This window comes from Ziziphus jujuba, chromosome 7 (assembly GCF_031755915.1).
Source record: "Ziziphus jujuba cultivar Dongzao chromosome 7, ASM3175591v1".
NCBI lineage: Eukaryota > Viridiplantae > Streptophyta > Magnoliopsida > Rosales > Rhamnaceae > Ziziphus > Ziziphus jujuba.
The window spans coordinates 11,933,776-11,960,316 of NC_083385.1; the positions used below are offsets into that span (position 1 = coordinate 11,933,776).

Sequence of the window (26,541 nt, forward strand, 5' to 3'; positions counted from 1 at the left end):
TAATGAAGTAAAACAAATCGGTTTTATCATTATTATTTTTTATATTCTTAAGCATAAATACAAAATTACCTTTGACTGTTATATTTAACTAGGCTTTGACTGACGGCAGAGATAGTTCTTGATAAATTCCAAATATGTTGGTAGCAACGTTTTATTTGGGCAAATACAAAGGGCTGTAAATGTAATTTGGCCCCCTCGAATCGAACGTTGAATATAAGAATCTTGGTACTTTAAAAATAAAAAATAAAATTAGGAATCTCAATACTTTTAAGTACTTTTTCTTTTTTCTTTTTTTCGAAATTTGTGTGTTTCAATTGCAAGATTAATTTGTTTGCTCAATATGTTGGATACGGTGTATCAAGAGACATATTTTGTTCTTTTCAAGAAGTGATGACATTGGCCGAGGTATGTATCCTACTTTTCCAATTTAAGGTTATATATATATATATAAGTGTAACGGGCATATCAATTAAACCAACATTGTTTACCACATACCTCTTTACTTGCACAACAAATAATTCATATGCTTTTAATTTAATTTTGAAGATAAATTAAATAGTGTTATATGTTTGAAGATAAGTATGGATATTTCAAACATACTCATACAGATGTTAATTGAAAGTCTACAACGAAATTGTCCATAAAAAGGTAGAAGTCTAAAATCCATGAGAGGACATAATTATAATTAAAAATCCAAGTGAAGTAATTAACCAAGGGATTGCAACTCATATATTTATTAAATCCGTATTATGTGATTAAATTTGGGATATTATCTTGTTAAGATTTCAGATACAGATTACGGATATCAAAAGGTGAGGCAAAAGTGTTTGAAGAGATGAGAACTTATTTGTTTCCGTTTCCGCCTTGCTTTGGCTTTGGCTTTAAGCTGTATGTGCAACTTTTTTTTTTTTTTTTTTTTTCCAAAAGAGAAATGGAACATACTTTGTTGCAATGGTGGCGGTGTACATTTTCATCAGCTAGATTGTGGGTCGGATCGTTGATGGAGATAAACCGGGTTTTTGTCATATTCCGATTTGGCTGAGGACTGGATAAAAGCGCATCTATGGCTGTTTTGTTTTCTATTATTCCTGTCTCATATTATTACCCCCAAAAAAAAAAAAAAAAAAAAAAAAGAAGATATGGCAGCAAAATAATCAATCTTGGTTACTAATGCACTATTATTTGGAAAATAAATATAAGTTTTAGTTACTAACTCAAATTTAAAAAAAATAAAAATAAAATCCTCATCATGAAGTTCTTCAATGCCTCACGATTTTTGTTCTTGAAAAGGAAAGCGATAGCGCTAGATTAAAAGATATACATAAGCTTGCATGAAAAGGATTAGCCATTCGAGCTCCTCCACAAATGGTGAGCAAATAATACTAAGTAGATTACCTTACCAGCTTTTTGGGCGACTTGGTTGAATTAGGTGTTTTTGTCCTTCATTAATTTCTATATCTAATTCTCCATCAATCTATTTGTTTCTTTCTTTATTTATTTTTTATTTTTTATTTTTTATTTTTTTTGGTTCATATTTTCCAAAATTATCTTTTTGTGCATTGTCTGAACGTTGAATTCAGCATCGCTTTCCACATAAGTCCCTTACGCAAGTCGCAAGGACTCCTTCCTCGTCCTTCTTTTTATTTTTATTTTATTTTATTATTGACAAGTCTTCCTCATCCTTATTTATTATATGAAAACAGAAATACACTATAAGTAACAAAATAAATAAGTATATGTTATTTTTGTAAAAGTAACAAAATTATTACGTATATGATTTTTTTTATAAGCCATTTCGGAGTTCAATTGATATTTATTAAAATATTTTCAAATGTTTGATATTGCTGATTTAAAATGCAGACTTAATGTAAGAATTTTCCATGATCGATACGAGAAAAAAAGAGTATTAAAAATAAAAAAGTAAATAAAAAAGTTCCAATAGTTCCCCAAAAAAGGAAAATCATACAAATATTTTTTTTATAAGCCATTTCGGAGTTCAATTGATATTTATTAGGATATTTTCAAATGTTTGACATTGCTGATTTAAAATGCAGATTTATAGTGCTTTACCATGATGTAAGAATTTTCCATGATCGATACGAGAAAAAAAGAGTATTAAAAATAAAAAAGTTCCAATAGTTCCCCCAAAAAGGAAAATCATACAGATATCAATTCAATGCACACGTGGATTTTACAAAGTTAAAGATTTAAAACTTAAAATTTAAAAGTGTATTTTTGATGGATTTATCACCGGATAAAACCTATTAATATTTTTCATTTCTGTTTTAAAAGCACATATATTTTTTTGGATAGATTTAAAATTTGTCCTTTATGTACTGAAAATTTATTCTCTCATTATCCATCTCAAATACTCTTCTTTTTTTATTTTTCAGCTTCAAGAGATTTACTAAGAATAATTGCATATTGAAAGATATTAATTTTTTTTTTTTTTTTTTTTTTGGGGAGAAAACTAAAATTTCCCTCTTGTTCTTGTACATTTTGATAAATGAACATATAATTAATTGCACATCTCATGCATATGCTTTTATTTTATTTTCCCTTTGCCTCATGGTAATACAGATTATAGCAACATCAAAGTCTACAATGTATGACAAGTACATGCGTAGCAACTCACCACATGAAATAATACAGAAAAGAAAATTAATCGCCAATGTTACACCAAGCAGCTCTGTCGATTTATTATTATTATTATTATTATTATTTAACCAAAAAAACAGACTCAAATTTTTTGACAGACTATGTTGTGGTTAGAATCTCAATTCCATGAATTCTGCATCTTCCTCCATAGCCTGCAGTATCAAAGGAGAAAGACAAGCTTCAAAATCAATGCTTCCTTGTTCAGCTCCAGGACATACAGTCAACTTGCCGTTGAAGTTGTTTCCAGGACCGCTTCGAGTAGCAATTTGTTTTCCCTAACCGAAGTCATTTCCATTCACATTGAACCTTGGTGAGCCACCTGTTAATAACATTGTACTATTACTATGAATCACTTGCTCGCGATTTGCTAGTACAGGGTTTTTTTTTCCCCAATCCTCTATGTCTTTCTCACTTCCTCTGAAGTTTTTGAAGCTATCATTTTGTTCATCTCCCACGCCGCCCATCCTAATCCGTTCTCTAGGAGCTCGCCGGCAGTGGTCTTTACGATCCCAAGCTTAATGGAGTTTCCCAAGTAATGTTGTGGCAGTTCAGGCTTTATTCTCCCTCTCATGCTCATTATTATCCCATAAATAACCGATTCATCCTTTTCGAGATTTCGGACACGGGTTATGGATATCCAAAGATGAGCCATGAGTGTTTGAAGAGATGAGATCTTATCGGTTTCCATCTCTACATTGGCTTTTGCTTTAAGCTGTGCAATTTTTTCTCGAGAGAAATGGAGCATTCTTTGTTTCAGTGGCGGTGGTGGAGACTTCTCCGGAATTTCGTTGTGGCGTGGAAAAGGAATCTGATGTGGGAGTTCAATGATACCCCCCAGATACTGACGGTCAAAAACCGGAGGAAACTCTGAAACTCGATCACCATCACCATCATCACCACTGCCGCGGCTGCGAGAGATTCGAGACCAAGTGTTGAAGAAAGGCCAAAAGGATGTTTCGTCAAGAACGGTGTGGTTGATCATGCAACCGATGAAGATTCCATCTACCATCTGTCACTTGCACTGCTAGCAAGGGATGTTAGAAATTTTATGAATCTAAATATACATAATAAATTCCATAAATTATAAATTACTAACCTCCAAACGCAGCCATTGATAAATTAGATCTTTAATCCTGCAAAATAAAAAAACAACGTAAAGTAGTGCCTATGGACACACTACTCTCAAACCACTCTCAGATTTTTGAAAACCCTAATCTCAAAAATACTGGTATGGTATTCTTGATATCTGCTTGCTCTTGACCCTTTAAATAGTTTCTACAAGTCAGACTTATCCATTAATTTTGACACACATAAAATAATAATAATTTGATAATATAATTATACTAGGAAAAATATGAATAAGTCAATGGGCTTATAAAGAGAGTTGGTCCTCTAGTCCAATGGGCCAACTGGAGTCTTATAGAGAGTATGTGACCAAGGGCCCTATTACAAAATAATAAAATAAGCCAGTCTCTTTAATGGCATAAATAGGCCCTGTAAGTGAGTAATTGATTATGCCAAGTCTACAAATATTAATTTATTCAACATTCTCCCACTTGGACTGCATAATCATCATCATATAAAATCCAAACTCACTTACTATAGAATCTCCCGAACCATAATGCCATTTCATCCAAATATATAGTATACCAACAGGACACAATAATATACTAGACTAGGCAGTAGAGATTCTTTCAGTAAATCTCCCATAACATTATACCATTTCAACTGAGTACTTTGCATGCTATAAACTCAGTCTAGGTAGTAGAGATTTACCTAACCATGTGCAATCCCCCAACACACAAAACCATTTCATTCAAGCACATTGAGTATCGACAGGATACAACAATATACCCAAACTAGGTAGTAGGGATTCACCATGGCACCTGTGGATCAACATACACATATACATAGACTAATAGTCTCAATAGGCTTGTAAATATAAGGAGCAATAATATGTGTAATAAATCATCTCATAAATAAATAATGATCCACATACATCAATGTATTAAAATATTCAAAGAAATAAATAATACTCAACATGGATATTACTACAGAAAACATAACAAACTCCCATTGACTCACAGCAGTCTCAACTGCCTAACAATCCCATACAGGACACATGCTCCTCAAATATGCCTACCGGTAAAGCCTTGGTCAGTGAATCTACCACCATGCTATAAGTCGGCGTGTGAACAACAGTAATGAGGCCCTCTTCAACTTTTTCCTTTACCATAAAATATTTCACATTAATGTACTTCGCACCAGGAGTACCTTTTAAATTATTGGAGAAAGACACCGCTGCAGTATTATCACAATACATCATAATAGGCCTCTCAATGGGGTCAACTACTCCTAAATCACAGATAAAATTCCGTAACCAAACTGCATGACGGGTAGCCTCATAACACGCCACATATTCTGCCTCCATAGTCGAGGATGCTGTCACTAACTGCTTGGCACTCCGCCAAAACACAGCACCTCCTGCCATGATAAATATATAACCAGTGGTAGATTTCTTATCATCCACACAACCTTTATAGTCTGCATCACTATAACCCACTACTTCAAGAGAGTTGGTGCGACGATATGTCAACATATGATCTTTAGTACCCTAAAGATACCTAAAGACCTTTTTAACTGCTTGGTAATGAATAGGATCAGGATTGCTCATAAATCTACCAAGCACACTCACGGCAAAAGCTATATCAGGCCGTGTACAAACTTGAGCATACATCAAACTACCCACTGCTGAAGAATAGCGAACATTCTTCATTGCCATCCTTTCTCTATCATTCTTGGGACACTGATCTTTAGAAAACTTTTTACCTTTCGTAACTGGTACACTTCCAGGAGAACAATTATGCATATAAAATCTCTTAAGGATTCTATCAATATAAGCTTTCTGAGACAATTGCAACACATAATTAGTCCTATCTCGAACAATCTTAATGCCCAAAACAAAAAAAGCCTCACCAAGATCTTTCATATTGAAATGGTTGCACAACATCTGCTTTGTCTCAGCTAATAAGTCAGTGTCATTAGTAGCCAAAAGTATGTCATCAACATACAATACCAGAAATATAAAACTGCTCCCACTGACCTTCATATATATGTATTTATCAACAACATTCTCCTTAAAGCCATTTTCGGTGGCAACCTCATCAAACTTAAGATACCATTGTCTTGAACCTTGCTTAAAACCATAAATAGATTTCTTAAGCTTACAAACCAAATTGCCATTCTCTGTTTGCTGGAAACCAACTGGTTGAACCATATATACATCCTCATATAAATCACCATTTAGAAAGCAGTCTTGACATCCATCTGATGAAACTCCAGGTTATAATGCGCCACAATTGCCATAATGGTTCTAAAAGAATCCTTTGTGGATACAGGAGAGAAAGTCTCTGTATAATCAATTTCTTCCTTCTGGCTAAATCCTTTAGCTACAAGTCTAGCCTTATACCTCTCCACTTGACCATTGGAGCCCTTTTAAGTCTTAAAGACCCATTTGCACCCAATAGGCTTGCTACCCTCTGGCAACTCAACCAAATCCCAAACTCCATTTGATGCCATGGATTTCATTTCATCTTCCATTGCATCCAACCAAAAACTTGAATTTAAACTGCTTATGGCCTCATCATAAGTGACTGGATCTGAATCATCACTTATGTCAAACTCATGCTCCTGCAAGTAAACCTTATAGTCATCAGGAATAGCTGATCTCCTAGTCTTTTGTGACCTCCTCAAAGGTACATCAGCATCTGCAATAGCTCGAATATCTTGCTCTTCAACAATGAGTTCATTCTGACCAACTATTGGTTCATCAACTATTGGATCAATAATATCTCTATTATGAACAACTATACTGGGAATGAAAACACTTTCTTCTCTAAATTGAGATTCCCTTGGACCATTACTATCATCAAATCCAAAATCATCTTCAAAATAAATGGCCTTGTCTGATTCCACGATCCTGGTGGTGTGAGAAGGACAAAAGAATCTTGAATCCTTAAATCCTATATAATAGCCAACAAAATATCCACTAATGGTTTTAGGATCCAACTTCTTAATTTGGGGATTATAAATCCTTACTTCAGCTTTGCAACCCCATATTCGAAAATGGTGCAAATTAGGCTTTCTTCCTGACCACAACTCAAAATGTGTATTAGGAACGGACTTACTTGGAACTTGAGTCAAAATATAAGCCGCCGTCTTTAAAGCCTCTCCCCACAAATAATCTGGTAACCTAGAATTTGCCAACATAGACTGCACCATATCCAACAAAGTCCTATTCCTTCTCTCAGCTATGTCATTTTGCTGAGGTGTACCAGGCATCGTATATTGCGCATCAATGCCACACTCACTCAAATAAATAGCAAAAGGCCCTGGGTTCCTTCCAGTCTCATCATATCTACCATAAAACTCACCACCTTTATCAGACCTTATAGCTTTTATTTTCTTATTCTTTTGAAGCTCCATCTTTACCTTAAACTCTTTAAAGGCAACTAAAGAATCTGACTTCTCACGAATAAGCTCAACATGTCCATAACGAGAGTAATCATCAATGAAGGTAATAAAATATCTATAACCACCCAAAGCAGTTGGTGTAAAAGGTCCACATATGTCAGTGTGGATTAACTTCAAAACATCTCCATACCTAGCTAACTTATCCTTTCTTACCTTGGCAGTTAGCTTCCCTTTCACACATTCAATACAAGTTAACAGATCGGAGAAATCAAGATTAGGAAGTATCCCATCCTTCACTAACCTTTCCATTCTGTGCCTAGAAATATGTCCCAAATGTTTATGCCATAACATTGAGGAATTGTCATTAACTCTTGAGCGTTTGGAAGCAACAATAGGACCAATAATAGAATTAACAGAGAAATTGAGACCATTATTAAATAAATCAAGCTTAGATAAATTGCCACATAAAGTTCCAAAACCAACAACTTTACCATCCTTAAATAATTCAACTTTGTTATTTCCAAACAAAAAACCTATAAGCTTGACTATCCAAAAGTGAAATAGATAACAAATTTCTTCTTATTGAAGGTACATAAGAAACTTCTTGCAACTCCAAAGCATATCCAGTGGCAAGCTTCAACTTGATTGTTCCCACAATGTTCACCTTCACTCTTGAGCTATCTCCCATATAAACATGCTGCTCAAGATTGGTTGGTCCCCTTCGTCTTATCATCCCCTGCAACGAATTAGTGACATGAATTGTTGCTCCAGTATCTAACCACCAATAATTCATGGGCACATCAATAATATTGGTCTCAATCATTAAAATATTACCTTTCTTCTCTTACTTTCCCTTTAAGGTCCAACAGTCTATCTTCTTGTGTCCAACTTTATTGCAGTATCCACACCTTCCATTAAAGTACTCTTTCCTTTCTCTAATCTGAAAAACACCATCCCTCGGCCCTTTAGGCTTCATACCAGAAAACTTCTTCCTATTGGGGTTAAAACCCTGCCCAGGCTTGAAACCTTGTCCTGGCTTGAATCCTTGTCCTTTCTTTTGGAAAAACTTCTTGGACTTATCTACCTGATGTGAAACCATAGCAACAGATCTAGACTTACTTAATCTAATATCATCATCTTCCTTAATAAGGATAGCAGTCAATTCCTCCAAGCTACAACCTTCTTTCTTAGTTTCAAACTCGACCTTATATTATCAAACTGTGATGGAAGACTCCTCATTATAGAATAGGTCAAGAACTCCTCTCCAATGTCCATCTTAAGGTCCTTCAGCTTATTATAATAGGAGGAAAGTAGCATAATATAGTCCCTTACTCCTTTAATACCATCATACTTGGTATTATTCAATAGGTCCAAAAAATGATGCTTCTCATTCATATTAAACTTGATAAACTTTTTTCCTATCTCCTCAAGAAGTCCGTTTGCAGTATCCACTTTAGGAATACTAGCATATATGGCTTCATCCATGTAATTCTCCATCATCATCATACAGCACTTATTAGACTGCTTCCAATCCTCATAAAGTTTCTTAGTTGCTACAGTACTCTCATCAGTCGGTATCTCTGGTGGATCTATCTCCAAAGCCAAATCCAATTTCATGAAGGTCAAATTCATAACTAAGGTTTTCTTCCATTTCTGATAATTTGTCTCGTCCAATTTCATCATGGCAGTCATGGGCGGAAGGTTTGGGGTGCTACTAGCTGTAAAAATAGTAAACCACAAGACATTCAAAAATTTAAGACAATTCAATTACTATTTTCCAGCCCCTCAACACAAAAAACACAAACATAAATATCGCTTAAGGTCTTTGTAACACTAAAGATACCCTTACGCGGGCCAGGGACAGTCAACCAAATAACCACAATCAAATGCATTGAACTGAATCACCGACAGGGCAACTCAGAACCTGCAATACATGGCATTTAATTAACTTCCACTACCATTCCAGGCATCATACAAAGCAACTAAAACTACCGACAGGGTAGCCTAGTTACCCGTATAGACCCTGGTTAATAAGTGGGAGAAAAATAACATATTGGCAATTTCATGAAATAGGCAAATATAAAACATCCCATCCATTATGCCAACATACATTACATTGGTACACATAATGCAGATAAAATAAGTCTCACGACAGGTGAGTACCTAAAATCCCACACTACTATACCAACTAGGCACAAAGCCTCTTTGGGTAAGCTCACACAATCCAATTTTCCAATCACAAATATTTAATTTAATTTAATAAAATTGGAATGTGATAATTAAACAAATAAATAAACAATAAATAAATAAATTGAACAATTGAATCATTAAATTAATTAATAAATAAACAACAAATAAATCAATAATAAAATATAAAATATAAAAAAAATAAAAGAGAATAAAAATAAATAAGGTTTTTTTTTTTCCCTGCTGACGTCAGCAAATGACACATTGTGCTGACATCAGCACAAGCTCCAAACGGCATGCCGTTTCTCTTTTCTTCTTCACCCAATCGGGTCATGGGTGACCCGGTTCCAGTCCAAATGGGTCACGCGACCCGCTAGTCTTACCCGGCCATATCTCGCCGTTCCGGCCACCGTTTCTGACGATACCGGCGGCTATTGGTTCGTCTTTCCGTAGGTAACAGTTTCCACAAATCAATTTGATTCAAATTTAACTCAAAGCAAACAGCCAAGCAAGAAAACGTTCGGCCATGGAAGGTCCATAAATAATCGATTTTACAAGTTCTTGCACCAAAACAATTTCCAAGTTAACCCAGATCATGAATTCATACAAAACAAATTTTCCCCAAAATTTTGGAAAACAAATACACGTCCGATATTTACAATTTTTTTTTTTTTTTTTTTTTTACAAATAACAATCGGGCATGTATTATGTTTCTTCACACATCAGGATCATAGCTTCACAGATCCATGCACGCAGAAAGAAAAATAAAATAAAGAACATATATTTGAATCCCACATATCATTCAATGGCCACATACAGTTCAATTCGATCATCATAGATACAACGAAGACTAATCACAAAGAAATTTATTATGCATATTAACTAGGCTCTGATACCAATTGTTAGAAATTTTATGGATTTAAATATACATAATAAATTTCATAAATCATAAATTACTAACCTCCAAACGTAGCCATTGATAAATTAGATCTTTAATCCTGCAAAATAGAAAAACAATGTAAAGTAATACCTATGGACACACTACTCTCAAACCACTCTCAGATTTTTGAAAACCCTAATCTCAAAAATACTGGTATGGTATTCTTGATATCTGCTTGCCCTAAACCTTTTAAATAGTCTTTGCAAGTCAGACTTATCCATTACTTTTGACACACATAAAATAATAATAATTTAATAATATAATTATATTAGGAAAAATATGGATAAGTCAATGGGCTTATAAAGAGAGTTGGTCCTCCAGTCCAATGGGCCAACTGGAGTCTTATAGAGAATGTGTGACCAAGGACTCTACTACAAAATAATAAAATAAGCCAGTCCCATTAATAGCATAAATAGGCCATGTAAGTGAGTAATTGATTATGCCAAATCCACAAATATTAATTTATTCAACAAGGGATAGGAAAGAAAGAGAAAACGATGTCGTCTGAAATGTTGAGTGGTTGAAGAATATCAGCGATGTCATTGGCAGAAGCGTGTAGAAACTGGGCTCCTTCACCATTGCAGTGAAGAGAAAATGAGGAGGTGCAATCAACATCGTCGTATTGAACCAAAGCAAGACTACCAGCTAGAGGGTAAAATATATCCAAGGTAGCGGAGAGGGTGGATTTAAGGTGGTGAATCAAAGTGTTTGTCGGAAGTTGGGAATTGGGTTTGTGAAAGAGAAGACCCCTTTTGATTGGATCTATAAGGAGGAGTTGCAGATCCCATGGAGTCAACTCGATTGTTTGAGGAAGCTCTTTATCAGCAGTTGCTAGTTGAATCCTGGTGGTGGAGATAAAGCGGATGTTTGTCATTTCTTGATTTGTTTGTGACAGGTTGTAGCTTTCAATGTATTCATTTATGATGTAATTCTTATGTTATAGAATAAATAATGGTCAAATGTAATTACTATAGGTACTTAATTTTATTATTTTTTATTTTAAAATTTTAAAAATAATTTTTTTATATTAACAATTTAAACTATCATTTAAGTATAAATTTTATTAATAATCATTCATAAATATCATTTTTCCTTTAAATTGAATGCGAGTCCAAGATTTCGTTGACTTTGTTAGGCAATAGCTGCTACAATTGAGAGAATATTTACCCGAGCTCAAAGTGCTAATTAGCCTTCTTAAAATCAAAATTGAATTCGAGTCCATTATTTCATTGACTTTGTTAGGCAATAGCTGTTACAATTTAAAGAACATTTACCGCAAAGTGCTAATTAGTCTTCTTAAATCAAAATTAAATGCGAGTCCATTATTTCGTTGACTTTATTAGGCAATAGCTGCTACAATTTAAAGAACATTTACCCGAGCGCAAAGTGCTCATTAGCCTCCTTAAATCACAAGCTCCCTGTTGATTGTTAAAGCAAGTACGTTTAATTAATTTCCTAATAATATTTATAACAACATCATTAATTGTTCTTCTATAAACGTTAATTTCATGTTTAAGACCCATATGCATTATATTGTTTAATTTACAAATTTATTAAGGCTTTATTTGGAATTAAGAAAGCGTAGACGAAAAAAAAAAAAAAAAAGAGGAAAAAGATAGAAAAAAAAAATTCAAATTTTTTCTTAAATTTGATTAGATGAGGAAACATAAAACGTTCGTTTGGTACATAGGATATGAATTAATTGGGATTGGAATTGAGATTAAGGTGAGGATAGTATTAGGCAAAAATTAATTTAGTCTTATACTAGATATCAATCGCACATAATTTTTTTTTAATATAACTATTATTAAAATTAATTTAAGTTATTATATAACTTACGGATTTTTGAGTTAAACAAATTGATTTGAGTCAAATACTTCAATATAAATAAATAAATTAATCCTTTATCTAATTATATTTTTTAAAAAAATTATCTAATTAATGTATAAAATCATTAATATCAATTAGTAAAATTGCATATATTAATCTAGATCTTCATAAAAAGAAAAAAATGGAGAAAGAAAAATAAATAAATAACAAATTTTAAAAAAAGAAATTGAAAAATAAAGAAGAAAAATCTAAAACTAAATCTGATGCAATAAAAAAAAAAGGGAAAATACAAAGATTAAAAAAGAAACAAACAGAAGATAAAAATACAAAAAAATATATATATATAAATATAATATATATATATATATATTTATATAAATAAGGGAAGAAAACGGAAGAGAAAAAGAAAAAAAAATTGATATGCTGAAAAAAAAAAAAAAAGAAGAAGGGAGAAAGAGAATTTAAAAAAAAAAAGAAGTAAAAAGAATTGGAAAAAAAAAAAAAGAAACAAAGATTTAAAAAAACAAAAGGGGAAAAAAAAAAGCCATAAAAAAAAAACCTAGATATGATAAATTTATCTCACCCATTTTTATAAGATTGGTTAGCAGGTTTTTGTGTGGGTCCAAAATTCAATCATGTCGGTTGTTGATGTCAAACACTAGATTTGACTATTTTATTCCATTCTTAATTCAATGTACCAAACATGAACGGAGGGAGGAAAAAAAAAAGAATTTTCTAACCGAATTTTTTTCCCTTGTTTGGGTTGTTGACAAAAAAGACAAGGGAAAAATTTTCTTCTTTATTTAATTTTTATTTTGGTTTATTTTTATTTTCAACTCTTTGATTTTTTTTCTCTTTATTTATTTTGTATTTTTATTATATAAATTTTCAAGCAAATTTATCTAATTAATTTTCTATGGGGGATATATATATATATATATATATGTTTTTTTTTTTCTCTTTAAAAAAGAAGGTTCTCTCTCTCCTCAGCGACATGTGATTGGATCTCATGAGAGTTCCTATACCATGGACTGGAAAAATGGAGAGAATAGGAAACTGAGTGGGCGGCTTGATGAGATTGTGTTAAAGAGGATGAGAGACAAAGATTGAAGTTCAAAGAACTTCTTGGGTTTCGGATTGAAGATGGTGTAGAAGAGAGAAGCCAGCCATTTTTTTATTCATCACGAGATCCGCTAGTGTAGTTGTGGGGAAGAGAGAAGATGAAGAGAGCGAGAGAGAGTACGAAGCTATGTGTAGAAGATAGAAGATAGAGAAAAAGTTGTACAGAGAGACTCTTAAGAGGGAGGAAAGTGGATCCATAGTTTTTCTTTAACGATATGTTTAGATAAAGATAAAGTTAGTGGAAATTTAATTTTTTTAGTAAAGTGATAATTTTTTTTTTGTTGGATGAAATGGAAAAGTATGGATCCAGGAAATTAGATTCCTACCAATATAGAAAAATATGTGGAAAAATTATTCTCATGATCTAAGAAAGAGAATGAAGAAGAAAATTTACAAAATCAAGAAAATTGAGAGAGAGAAAAAGGAAGAAAAACCACTGTAAATTTTCTTGGAATATTTTTTTATCTGCATTTCGTTTATCTAACAGCTTTTTATACAAGCTAAACTCACGCACCAACTGTTTCTAGAACTTAACCAACTCAACCACTTTACAACAGACAGGCCAACTCAGCACTCAAATATAACAAACACACGTACACCTCATATGCTTACATGGAAAAGTCTACAATATTCCCCCTCAAACTCATTTTGGCTGATACAAATCAGACAAACTTGAGTTTGAATAATTGCATTCCCCCTTACTCTTGTAAAACTAAAAATTAGATAGTATTAACATTCAATTTAGATTTCAGATACAAAAATCTCGAAGTGCCTAAAGGTTTGGTAAAAACATCAGCAACTTGTTCTTTAGTTGGAACATATCTAATTTCAATAGACTTATCCTATACTTTATCTCTCACAAAGTGAATGTCTATTTCAATATGTTTGGTCCTCTAATGTAGAATAGGATTTACAGCCAGAGCAACTGCACTTAAACTATCTGTCCATACCATTGGTGTTGGCAAACACAGCTGTAGTTCTTTAAAAAGATTTTGTAACCAGCATAATTCTGAGGTAACATGAGTCAATGCCCTGTATTCTGCTTCTGTACTAGAACGAGCCACCACTGATTGTTTTTAACAGCTCCATGATATCAGATTTGAGCCAACAAAAATACCATAACCACTAGTAGACCTTCTATCTTCTCTGTCACTACCTAGTCAGAATCAGAAAAACCATGGATAGCAAATTTTACAAAAGTTTTAATCTGTAAACCATGATACATAGTTCCTTTAAGATACCTAAGCAATCTTTTACAAGCTTTCCAGTGTAAAGATGTTGGAGCTTGAATAAATTGACTTAATTTGTTAACAACAAAACAAATATCTGGTCTGATGATTGTCAAATATTGAAGAGCACCAACTGTGCTCCTATATAACTCAGGTTTATTCATAATGTCACCTTTTGTCAAGCACAAAGATTTACTTGCCATTGGTAATGGTGAAGATTTGGCACCCTTCATTCCTGTTTTGTGAAGTAAGTCTTGTATGTACTTCGTTTAAGTTAGAAGCATTCCTTTAGAACTTCTTTTGACTTTAATACCAAGAAAGAAACTTAAATCTCCCAAATCCTTTAAAGAAAACTGTGAGTTAAGATCAGAATTCAGCTTTTCAATTACTTCAAGACTAGATCTGGTCACTATAATATCATCCACATACACCAATACTAATGTATAAGCTGTCTTGGTTCTCAAAACAAAAAGAGAAGGATCTGAAACTGAATTCTAGAAATCCTTATTAAGAAGAGCACTTTTCAACTTGTCATACCAAACTCGAGGAGCTTGTTTTAAACCATACAATGCTTTGTAAAGCTTACAAACATGTGTTGGCAATTGTTGGTTCTCATAGCCTTGAGGTTGAGCCATATAAACAACTTCGTTCAGGTCACCATTTAAAAATGCATTGTTAAAATCCAACTTCTTCACTGTCCAACCTTAAGTTACAGCAAGACTTAACACCAATCTAATAGTTATTGGCCTTATAACAGGACTAAAGGTTTCATTAAAATCAGAACCGGACTGTTGATGAAAACCTTTTGCTACCAATCGTGCCTTATACCGTTGAATTGTGCCATCAGCATTTTGTTTAACTCTAAAGACCCATTTGTGACCAACCAGATTCATCCCCAAAGTATATGGTACTAGAGACCAAGTTTTATTTCTTATAAGAGCTTCATATTCTTCATCCATAGCTTGTTTCCATCTTAGATTTGCTAAAGCTTCTTGAACTGTTATTGGTTCATGACCATTTTGTGTATTGTGTAATTGATTTGTAGTATAAACCTTTGGTTTAAAAATTCCACTTTTTGAACGTGTTTGCATAGGATGAGTAGAATTTGACAGATGTGAAACTGTAACCGACAAGGAATTTGAATTAGTCAAGTGATTTGTTCTATTATCAAGAGTAGACATGTCCATCTGATCTTCTGAGTTAATCTGGGATGATGAAACTCCTGAATTATCAACAAGATTTGATGAATCTGGTGAGAGATTAAGAGTGTCTGAAATATCACCACTAGACAGATCATGAGAAGTTGTCACATCATGAGGCACATTATGAGTTTCAGAACTGATTGAAGAAGTAGCTAAAACTGGACCAGTGTGTTTAAACATAGGCATTGAAGCAGTAGAGCACTTTGGAATATTACAATTATCCTGCTTGTGAAGATTCTTCTTTAAAAAACCCAAAGCAAATGGAAACTCTTTCTCATTTAAGATAATACTTCGAGCAACATACACTTTGCCAGAAGAATTCAGATACTTATAACCCTTATGATCAGCACTATATCCGATAAAAACACATTTAGTAGTGTGGAACTGAAATTTATGACCATTGTAAGGCTGTAAAAAGGAAAAATAAGCACTGCTAAAAACTTTTAGAAACTGATAATTTGGAATTTTGTTAAATGGCAGCTGATAAGGACTTTAAGAATTTAGAACATTTGATGGTAGTCGATTAATAAAATATATTGCTGAACTGAAAGCTTCCCACCAATACAATAAAGGCATGTGAGCATGAGCAAGAAAGCACAATCCAACTTCAACAATATGCCTATGTTTTCTCTTAGCCTTTCTATTTTGTAGATGCATATACGGACAAGAATGCCTGAAGTTTATTCCAAAGGTCTTCAAATAAAGAAGAAATGACCTATATTCTCCACCTCGATCTGATTGCAAACATTTAATCTTTGCATCAAATATTCTCTCAACCATTACATGAAATTGCTTGAAAATACCAAGAGCTTCAGATTTAACTGTCATAGGATAGATCCAAGTATATCTTGAGTAGTCATCTATAAATTGAATATAATATCTAAATCCTTTAGTTGAAATGGTAGAAGTAAGGCCCCAAACATCTGTATGAATCAATTTAAGAGAAGCACTTGCTTTAGAAGAAGATAAAAGAAAAGTACACAAATGACTCTTTCCATATTGGCAAGCTTCACAGAATGAAACCTCTTTATTCACATTCAAATCAGGTTTATACAAAGAGAGAACTTTATTAACAACAGCAGCTGAGGCATGTTCTAGCCTTTAATGCAAAATATCAAAATCAATACAATCTTTGCTAGTAATATGAAAACTAAGATTATTCTTAATAAGCGATGTAGACAAATTGTCACAATCAACACAAGTGGATGTTTTTTTACAACCAAAATCTGAACAGTCTACATCTTGACTACAAACCAAACCATGATCACTAGTATTAAAAGAAACAACTCCTGACCGCACACACATGACTGTATTCAATGGCATTTTTGTATTTGTCGCACTTGAAATAACTGTTGGTTACCAATATATGTTGCTTGTGGAGTTGACTTGTGATATGGAACTTGCAATTTATAGAGGTCATCTTCAAGTGTTCCTTTGAGAACCCTACCCCCAGCTGTTTGTCCTTAATCAAATAGTTATTTTCATCAAATTCAATAGTAACATCATTATCACAAGTCAACTTTGACACACTTAATAAGTTCTTTGCTATTTGTGGTACAACCAAAACACTTTTTAATACCAAAGCAAAAGTTGGACAAGATAGAAAATAACCAAGTGTATTACCTACACTTGAAATGTCAAGTTCTTGAGCATTTCCAACGAACAATTTGTTGTTACCAGTGTACTCTAGCTTCTGCAACAAATTATCTCCACTAGAAACCACATGATTAGTAGCTCCGCTATCTAAATACCAATTTGGATCCCCAACTAGTATAGGAGTGGCTACAAGATGAGCAGAAACTTGGCCAGAGAGATCATGATTATTCATGGACAAATTAATGCCAGAATGACCACCTAAATGTGTTCCCCCTGCATTGTTTAATGGCAAGTCTATATCATAGTGTCCATAACATAAAGAATTATTAACATTCTGTGGCATGAGATTCACAATAGCTCCAACAGGATATTGACTTTGAGGAACAGAACCAAGTAAGGCAGAATTAATAAAACTAGGTCTGTACAGCTGTGTGAAATGAGCATTCACACCAGAAGACATAAGAGGATTCTGAAAATTCAGATTGGCAATTGAATAAGAACCTTGAGAACCAAAATTTTGTCCTTGGAAAATAGAACTTCCTGAGTTAGAATCCCTATAGTAACAAACGCTAGCAAGATGCCCAATTAAGCCACAGATTTGACATTGAGGCTTCTAGGTTCAACCACTTCTACCTCTGCCTCTATTGTCATAAAAACCACCTTTCACATGATAATCATTCACATACATCTTGCCAGATCCAGTTCCTTCATGATTAGAAACATCAGTATATGAATGAACATTTTCAACATATGAATTAACACTTCCAGAAGAGGTATTTCTTGGTGTTAATGAGGATAAGTTATTATTTCTAAGTTGCATGACTATTAAATGTTGAGGCAAGATTTGAAGTATTGTATATAGCTATGGCATGATTATGCTCAATTGTAGTTTCATAATGGGTAAGGAAATTTTTTACCTCTTGTAGACTTGGTATTGGAGGCCGACTTATATAATTGACCCTAACCATCCCATATTCAGGCCCTAAGCTAGTCAAAATACACATTACAAGTTCCTTTTTTGATACAAAAAAATCCCCCTGTAGACAATTGATCAGCAATTTTCTTCATCTTCTTGTAGTAATCGATAACTTTCATAGCCCCTTTCTTCATGGTTTGTAGCTGATTTCTTAATTGAAACATCACTACCTCCGATTGAGAAGCATAGGTTTCCTTAATTGTAGCCCCAACTCTTCTTGATGTCTTCAACCCTATCAGATCTCCAAGTTCTTCAACAGAAATTGCAGCAACTAGCCATCCTAGCAAAAGCTGATGGTGACTTCAGCTTCATTGGAGACAAAATCCTTCATAAACTCTGGTTCATCCGTGAGCACAAACTTATCGAGCTTGTGTCCTTTTAATATTAGCCAAATTTGAGATTTCCATACTAAGAAACTCTCATTATCAAGCTTCTGAACACTAGTTGGAAATGGTGAGACCGTAATCAACGAACCACCCATTTTGTCTGAAATCGCACTCACAATTGAATCTGCCATGCTTGAAATCACAAGATCGACAATCTTTGCTCTGATACCATGATATAAGAAAGAGAATGAGAAGAAAATCTAAAGAATCAAGAAAACTGAGGAAAAAGGAAGAAAAAGCACTGTAAATTTTCCTGGAATATTTTCTGATCTGTATTTCATTTATTTAACAGCTTTTTATATAAGCTAAACTCACGCACCAACTGTTTCTAGAACTTAACCAACTCAGCTAACCACTTATAACAGACAGGCCAACTCAGCACTCAAATATAACAAACACACGTACGCCTCATATGCTTACATGGCAAAGTCTACAATAATCTATATAGGTGTCATTTTGAGAATCTCAGAGAAAATAATTTTAAATTTTTTTTAAAATACATATTTACCATTTATTTATTATACAACATTAAATTTAATTACTTATCAATCTTAACTTTTCCATTACTTATCAACCAGATCAAAAGAAAAAATAATTTTCAGAAAACTAAATTTTAAGAATAAATTTCCCTTTCAACTTTGACACTTCTCAAACCCCCTATAAAAAATTTCAATTTTCCTCCGAAATGTAACATAGAAATTGAGATTATGCAGTGAATTTTAAATTTTTTTTTTATTACAGTGTTTTTTATAATTATTAATTAATTATATATATTTATTAAATTTTTTATTTTTATAAAATTAATTTTATTTTAAAAAATTATAATATTTGTCAAATCTTCAAAAATAAATGCTCATTTCTTAATCATGTCTATTTTCTTACCATATCTGTTGGATAAAATGGTTAGATAGATTTATTGAAAAGATTTTTTTAATAATCTTTATTTTTCTAATGTTACAAAAACTTTAATAATAGACAAAATTATCACAAAGATTTTAAGATCATTTTCAATTTTTAATGTGAATTATTGCTTATATGATATATAATTAATATTGTCTAAATCTAAATGATATAAATATACATATTTTAAAATTATTTTCCAATTGCAATATGCCTAAGATTATTTATGACTATCAATTAATCATATATATATTTTATCAAATTTTTTTGAAAAAATTATTTTTTAAAATTATGTTTTTAAGGAAACTTCATAATGTTTTATAAAGATTCTAAAAGTAGAAGGTCATCTTGATGTATATTTTTTATTTATCAATCAGCTTTTTTTAGTTAATTTTTGTCAACCAATTTAACAAGATTTTAAACAAATTTATTGAAAAATTTATAAGTAGCTATTTATTTTTTTAATATGATAAAAAAAAATTAATGATAGATAAAATTATTAGAGATGCTTTTTTATATAGTACAATTTATATAATATGGAAGTTGAAAGAACTTCTAATCTATACGGCATTATTATTTGCTTTATAGATAGTTCTTTCTAGAATTAATCTCCGTTATTTCTTTTTAAATATCAATTATTTAATAATATATATATTTATTTTTTTGTTAAATAAAATAATAGTGATTGATAATATATAGTCATTTATTTTTTCTTTTGAAAAAGATTATTTTCTAATATATATTATTTTTCAGAATCACATTGTATGACAAACTGTTTAAAATAGACAATCGTTTTGACTTTTTTTGCCATATTTTTAGATAGCCTACTTTTAGACAGTCTACTTGATAATATATATTTATTTTCTTACCATATCTAATGGACAAACTATTTAAATACAATCATTAAAGAGATTTTTTAAATAACTATTTATATTTTTGATTTATCAAACAAAATCTAACAATATATAAATTTATTGAAGGTGCTCTCAATAAATCAATAGAAGCATTAGAAATACTTAAGGAAAATAGAAATACATATATTTATTACAACTTTTTTTTTCATCAGTTTTATATTCTATTTTTTCCAATTTATTTTATAACTAAACATGAAGTTTTAAAATCTTTTTTTTTTCTTTTCCCTAACATTTTCCAAAAAACAAACAGATGCTAAACAATTTTTACAGTTTGCGGAAGAAAGTAGACTATCTAACACCTGAATTTGGCAGAACGATTACCTTTTTTTTTTTTTTAATGCAAAAAAAAATTCAGTACACTGTTTCGTATACCCTCTCTTTTGTATAGATGTGCAGATTCTGTGTGCATCTAACATCCTATACGAAAAGGTGTATACGTCCAATGTTTGAAGCTTATCTTTTTTAAATTGAAAAATAAAGTTCCAATAGTACCCCTAAAGGAAAATCATACAATTATCAATTCACTGTACACGTGGAGGAAATTTCTACTTTTCCACTAGTTTCGGTATTTTAGTCTGACCCGTTTTGATGTGTCTGGTTAAGCCAGTTTCAACATTCATTAAAGTTGGCCCATGATAGTCAAACTATGAGTATTGGTTTCTTCTCTCTCTTTTCTTTTCTTCTTTTAGTAAGTAAATGATTTAAAACTTAAATTTAAATAGTCTGTTTTTGATGGATTTATCACCGGATAAAACCTATTAATATTGTCATTTCTCCTTTAAAAGCACATATATTGTTTTGGATAGATTTAAAATGTGTCCTTTATGTACTGAAAATTTATTCTCCAGCTATTCATCTCAAATACTCTTCCTTCTTTTTATTATTATTTTTCAGCTTCAAAAGATTTACTAAGAATAATTGCATATTGAAAGATATTAATATCTCCTTTTTGTTTTGGGAGAAAATTAGCATTTCCCTCTTGTTCTTGTACATTTTGATAAAAGAACATATAACTAATTGCACATCTCATGCATATGCTTTTATTTTAATTTCCCTTTGCCTCATGGTAATATACGGATTATAACAACATCAAATTCTACAATGTATGAAAAGTAAATGCGTGTAGCAACTCACCACATGACATAATACAAAAAAGAAAATTAATCGACAATGTTAGTCCAAGCAACTCGGTCGATTTATTATTATTATTATTTTTTTTAAACGAAAAAAAACTGAGTCAAATTTTTTGACAGACTATGATGTGGTTAGTATCTCAACTCCATGAACTCTGCATCTTCCACCAAAGCCTGCAGTATCTCAGGCGAAAGACAAGCTTCAAAATCAATGCTTCCTTGTTCAGCTCCAGGAAATACAGTTAACTTGCCGTTGAGCTTGTTTCCAGGACCGCTTCGAACAGCAATTGGTTTTCCCCAACCGAAGTCATTTCCATACACGTTGAACCTTGGTGAACTACCTGTTATTAACATTGTACACTTACTTTGAATCACTTGCCCAGGATTTACTACTACAGGGTTTTTTCCCCAATCCTCTATGAACTTTCTCACTTCCTCTGACGTTTGCGAAGCTATCACCTTGTTCATCTCCCACGCCGCCCATCCTAATCCATTCTCTAGGAGCTCGCCGGCGGTGGTCTTTACGATCTCAAGCTTAATGGAGTTTCCCAAATAGTGTTGTGGCAATTCAGGCTTTGTTCTCCCTCTCATACCCATCGTTATCCCATAAGTGACCGATTCATCCTTTTCGAGATTTCGGACACGGGTTATGGATATCCAAAGATGAGCCATGAGCGTTTGAAGAGATGAGATCTTATCGGTTTCCATCTCTGCATTGGCTTTTGCTTTAAGCTGTGCAATTCTTTCTCTAGAGAAATGGAACATTCTTTGTTTCAATGGCGGCGGTGTAGGCTTCTTGGGGATTTCGTTGTAGCGCGGAAAAGGAATCCGAAGTGGGAGTTCAACGATACCGTGCAGATACTGACGTCGGTCAAAAACCGGAGGAAACTCTGAAACTCGATCACCATCACCATCATCACCACCGCCGCAGCTGCGAGAGATTCGAGACCAAGTGTTGAAGAAATGCCAGAAGGATGTTCCGTCGAGAACGGTGTGGTTGATCGTGCAACCGATGAAGATTCCATCCACCAGCTCGGTCACTTGGACTGCTAGCAAGGGTTTGGAAGTCCCTTCATAGTTCGATACTTCATTCATGGGAAAGAAAGAGTCAACGATGTCGTCTGGAATGTTGAGGGGTTGAAGAATATCAGCCACAGTGATGTCATTGGCAGAAGCGTGTAGAAACTGGGCTCCTTCACCATTGCAGTGAAGAAAAAATGAAGAGGTGCAATCAACGTCGTCGTTTTGAACCAAAGCGAGACGACCAGCTAGAGGGTAAAATATATCTAAGGTAGCGGAAAAGGTGGATTTAAGGTGGTGAATCAAAGTGTTTGTCGGAAGTTGGGAAGTGGGTTTGTGAAAGAGAAGACCCTTTTGGATTGGATCTGCAAGGAGGAGTGCCAGATCCCATGGAGTCAACTCGATTCTTTGAGGAAGCTCTTTATCAGCAGTTGCTGGTTGAATGCTGGTGGTGGAGATGAAGCGGGTGTTTGTCATTTCTTGATTTGTGTGTGACACCTTGTAGCTTTGAATGTATTCGTTTATGGTGTAATTCTTATATAATAGAATTAGTAATGGTCAAATGTAATTCTTGATTTGTGTGTGACAGGTTGTAGCTTTGAATGGATTCATTTATGATGCAATTCTTATATAATAGAATTAGCAATGGTCAAATGCAATTCTTATTTAATTTTATAAGTAAATTGACCGTTACCTAAAATAAACAGATAAATAAATTGAACATCATTATTATTTAATTACATTTTCTTTGCGGCAAAAAAGTTGTTTATAAATTGAGTCTTGTTATTTATTATTATTATTTATTATTATTGATAATAATTATTATGATAAATTTTAATTAGAATATTTAATTTTTATTGATAATTTAAATTGTAATTTAAATACAGATTCATCATTAAAACAAGGAGCATTTGTTTATAAACTGAATGTGAGTCCATGATTTCGTTGACCCTTGTTACACAATAGCTGCTACAATTTAGAGAACATTTTCCCAAGCGCAAAGTGCTAATCAGCCTTCTTACACTCCCTGTTAATTACTAAAGCTAGTACTTTTAATTAATTTCTTAATAATAATTATACCAATATTATTGGTTTTTCTTCTATAAACGTTAATTTTATGTTTAAGACCCATATGCATTATATTCTTCAGTTTTCAAATTGATTAAGGCTCTATTAGGAGTTAAGAAAGTGTAGAGGAAAAAAAATTGGAGGAAAAAGAAAGAATAAAAAAATCAAATGTTTTCTTAAATTTGGTTAATGAGGAAACATTAAAGGCGTGTTTGGCATATAGGATATAAATTGATTGAGATTGGAATTGAGATTAAAATTGAAATTATTTCAGTTTTATACTAGGTCTAAATCGGATATAACTGTTTTTTTTTTTAAATACAATAATTATTAAAAGAAATTTAAGTTACTATACACCTTATTGATTTTTGAATTAAACAAAATGATTTAAATCAAATAAATTCAATACAAAAAAATATATTAGTCATTTTCTAAAAAAATTTATTTCATTAATACACAAAATTATTAATATCAATTAGCAAAATTGTATATATTAATCTAAACCGTCATAAGGAGGAAAAAAATGGAGAAATAAAAAAAAATAAAAGCAAATTTTTTTAAAAGAAGAATGAAATATAAAGAAGGAAAAAAAACTAAAGCTAAACTGATGCAATAAAAAGAAAGGAGATTAACAAAGACTTAAAAAAAGAAGAAAAAAAAAAACAGAAGTTAAAAATACAAAAAAGAAAAGAAGTAAAAAGAATTTTTTTTTTTTAAAAAAAGAACAAAGATTTTAAAAAAACAAAAAGGAAAAAAAAAAGTCATTAAAAAAAAACCTTGAAATGATACATTTATCTCATCCATTTTTTATAAGATTGGTTAGGGGATTATTGTGTGGGTCAAAAATTCAATCATGTCAGCTGTTGATGTCAAACACGAGATTTGACTATTTTATCGCTTTCACATGTACCAAACATGGCAGAGGGAGTTACAAAAAAAAAAAAAAAAAAAAAAAAAAAAAAAAAAAAAAGAGAATTTTCTTACCGAATTTTTTACCTTATTTTGGTTGTTGAAAAAAAGACAGAGAAAAAATTTCTCCCTTATTTAATTTTTATTTTGGTTGTTTATTATTGTGTTCTTATTTTCAACTCTTTGATTTTTTCTCTATATCTATTTATTTATTATGTATTTTTATTATATAATTTTTCAAGCAAATTTGGCTGATTAATTTTCTATGGGGGATGTTATCTCTTCAAAAAAAGAAAATTCTCTCTCTCCTCAGCGACATGTGATTCGATCATATGAGAGTTCCTGCACCATGGACTGGAAAAATGGAGAATAGGAAACTGAGTGGTCGGCTTGATGAGATTGTGGTTAAAAGGATGAGAGACAAAGATTGAAGTTCAAAGGACTTCTTGGGTTTCGGCTCGAAGATAGTGTAGAAGAAAGTGGCCTGCCATTTTTTATTCTTCACGAGATCTACTATTGAAGCTTGTGTAGAAGAGAAAAGATGAAGAGAGCGAAAGAGAGTGAGAAGCTATGTAGAAGAGAAAAGAGAGAGAGTCACATTGAGAGACTGTTAAAAGAGAGGAGATACAAGTGGACCCATAGTTTTTTCTTAAAAATTCCGATTTTCCTCCCAAATGTAATATAGAAATAGTGAATTTTAAATTTGTGCTTGATTATGATATGCTCTTTATAACTATTAATTATTCATATATATAGTTGCTAAGTTTTTTTTTTTTTTTTTTTTGTAAAATTAATTTTAAAAAACTGTTTCTAATGGTACTTAATGATGCTTGATAGTGTTTTTAAAAATAAAGGCTCATCTTGATTATCTCTATTATTTTTTTACCATACTAGTTTGATAGGGAAATTAAACAGGGCTATTAAACCGTTTTTCTTTTTTTTTTTTTTAAATAATATCGAATTTTTTTTAATATCATAAAAAAAATTTAATAATAGACAAAATTATTGGAAAGATTCTAATGTAAATTGTCATTTATGTGACATAAAAATTAATATTATCTATATTTAAATGGTATAAATACATAATCTATTTTAAAATTGTTTTTCAATTGTAACAAACAGAAAATTATTTATGATTATTAATTAATTTTATGCATTTTATCTGTTCTTTTTTTTTTTAAATTAACTTTTTTTAAAAAAGTATGTTTTTAATAAAGCTTCATGATATCTGATAGAACCTTTAAAAGTAAAAGGTTACGTTGACCAATGTTCAAAATATCAATGTCGACGGAAATATTGAAAGTTCAAAATACGGAATTTTTCATGGAAATATCGGAATATATCGAATATTGATAAAAAAATTATAAAAAGCGATATAAATTTGTTTTAAAAGATAGAAATTTTTATTGAAACTTTAGAATTAACTTATTTAATCCATCAATTATCAAATTGATTATAAAACTTACTAAAATATTGAATGGATGTTATGTTTTTCTTAGTGAATTGATTTATAATGAGCAATTAAACATTAATAACCATAGATGAATTATTATTAATAAAAATATATCCAAAAATACATATATGATAAAGTTATTTATTAACTAAAATATATAAAACGATTATTACAATTACATTGTAGTTCATAAATGTCATCTTAATACTACATAGAACTTTTGGGTGGTTGAAAATCATCAGTTTCTTCCTTATGTTGATTTTGAGATGTGAAATGTGAGAAGTAGTTATGAAAAGATATATTTCCATGATAGTTTTGCATATAATTATTAATATGTCAACCATATGGATCTTGCATTATTGGTTGACTATGTGCATAACTACTACTCTCTCATGGTTGAGTTTGAGATGGTACCCATGAATTGCTACTTGATGACATTCCATAATTATTCATTGAATAAGAGTTATGAAAATGACTTCCAATCCTCATAGATTCAAAATTCATAGAAATTGAATCATCTTCTTGTTGTGACATCTCCATCATAG

General features: G+C 31.8%; 2 protein-coding genes across 2 annotated transcripts; both read right to left on the reverse strand.

Annotated features, from left to right (window-relative positions):
- Nucleotides 1-3,055: 3,055 nt before the first annotated feature.
- LOC125423738 (protein ENHANCED PSEUDOMONAS SUSCEPTIBILITY 1) lies at nt 3,056-3,667 on the reverse strand. Its single transcript, XM_048478872.1, has one exon. The coding sequence runs from the start codon at nt 3,665-3,667 to the stop codon at nt 3,056-3,058; it is 612 nt and encodes a 203-aa protein (XP_048334829.1).
- A 17,756-nt stretch (nt 3,668-21,423) lies between these two features.
- Nucleotides 21,424-23,180, reverse strand: LOC107424513 (uncharacterized acetyltransferase At3g50280). The gene has a single exon (XM_016034334.4). It carries the CDS (start codon nt 23,041-23,043, stop codon nt 21,679-21,681), a length of 1,365 nt encoding a protein of 454 aa, XP_015889820.2. The 5' UTR covers nt 23,044-23,180; the 3' UTR covers nt 21,424-21,678.
- Between the last annotated feature and the right edge of the window lie 3,361 nt (nt 23,181-26,541).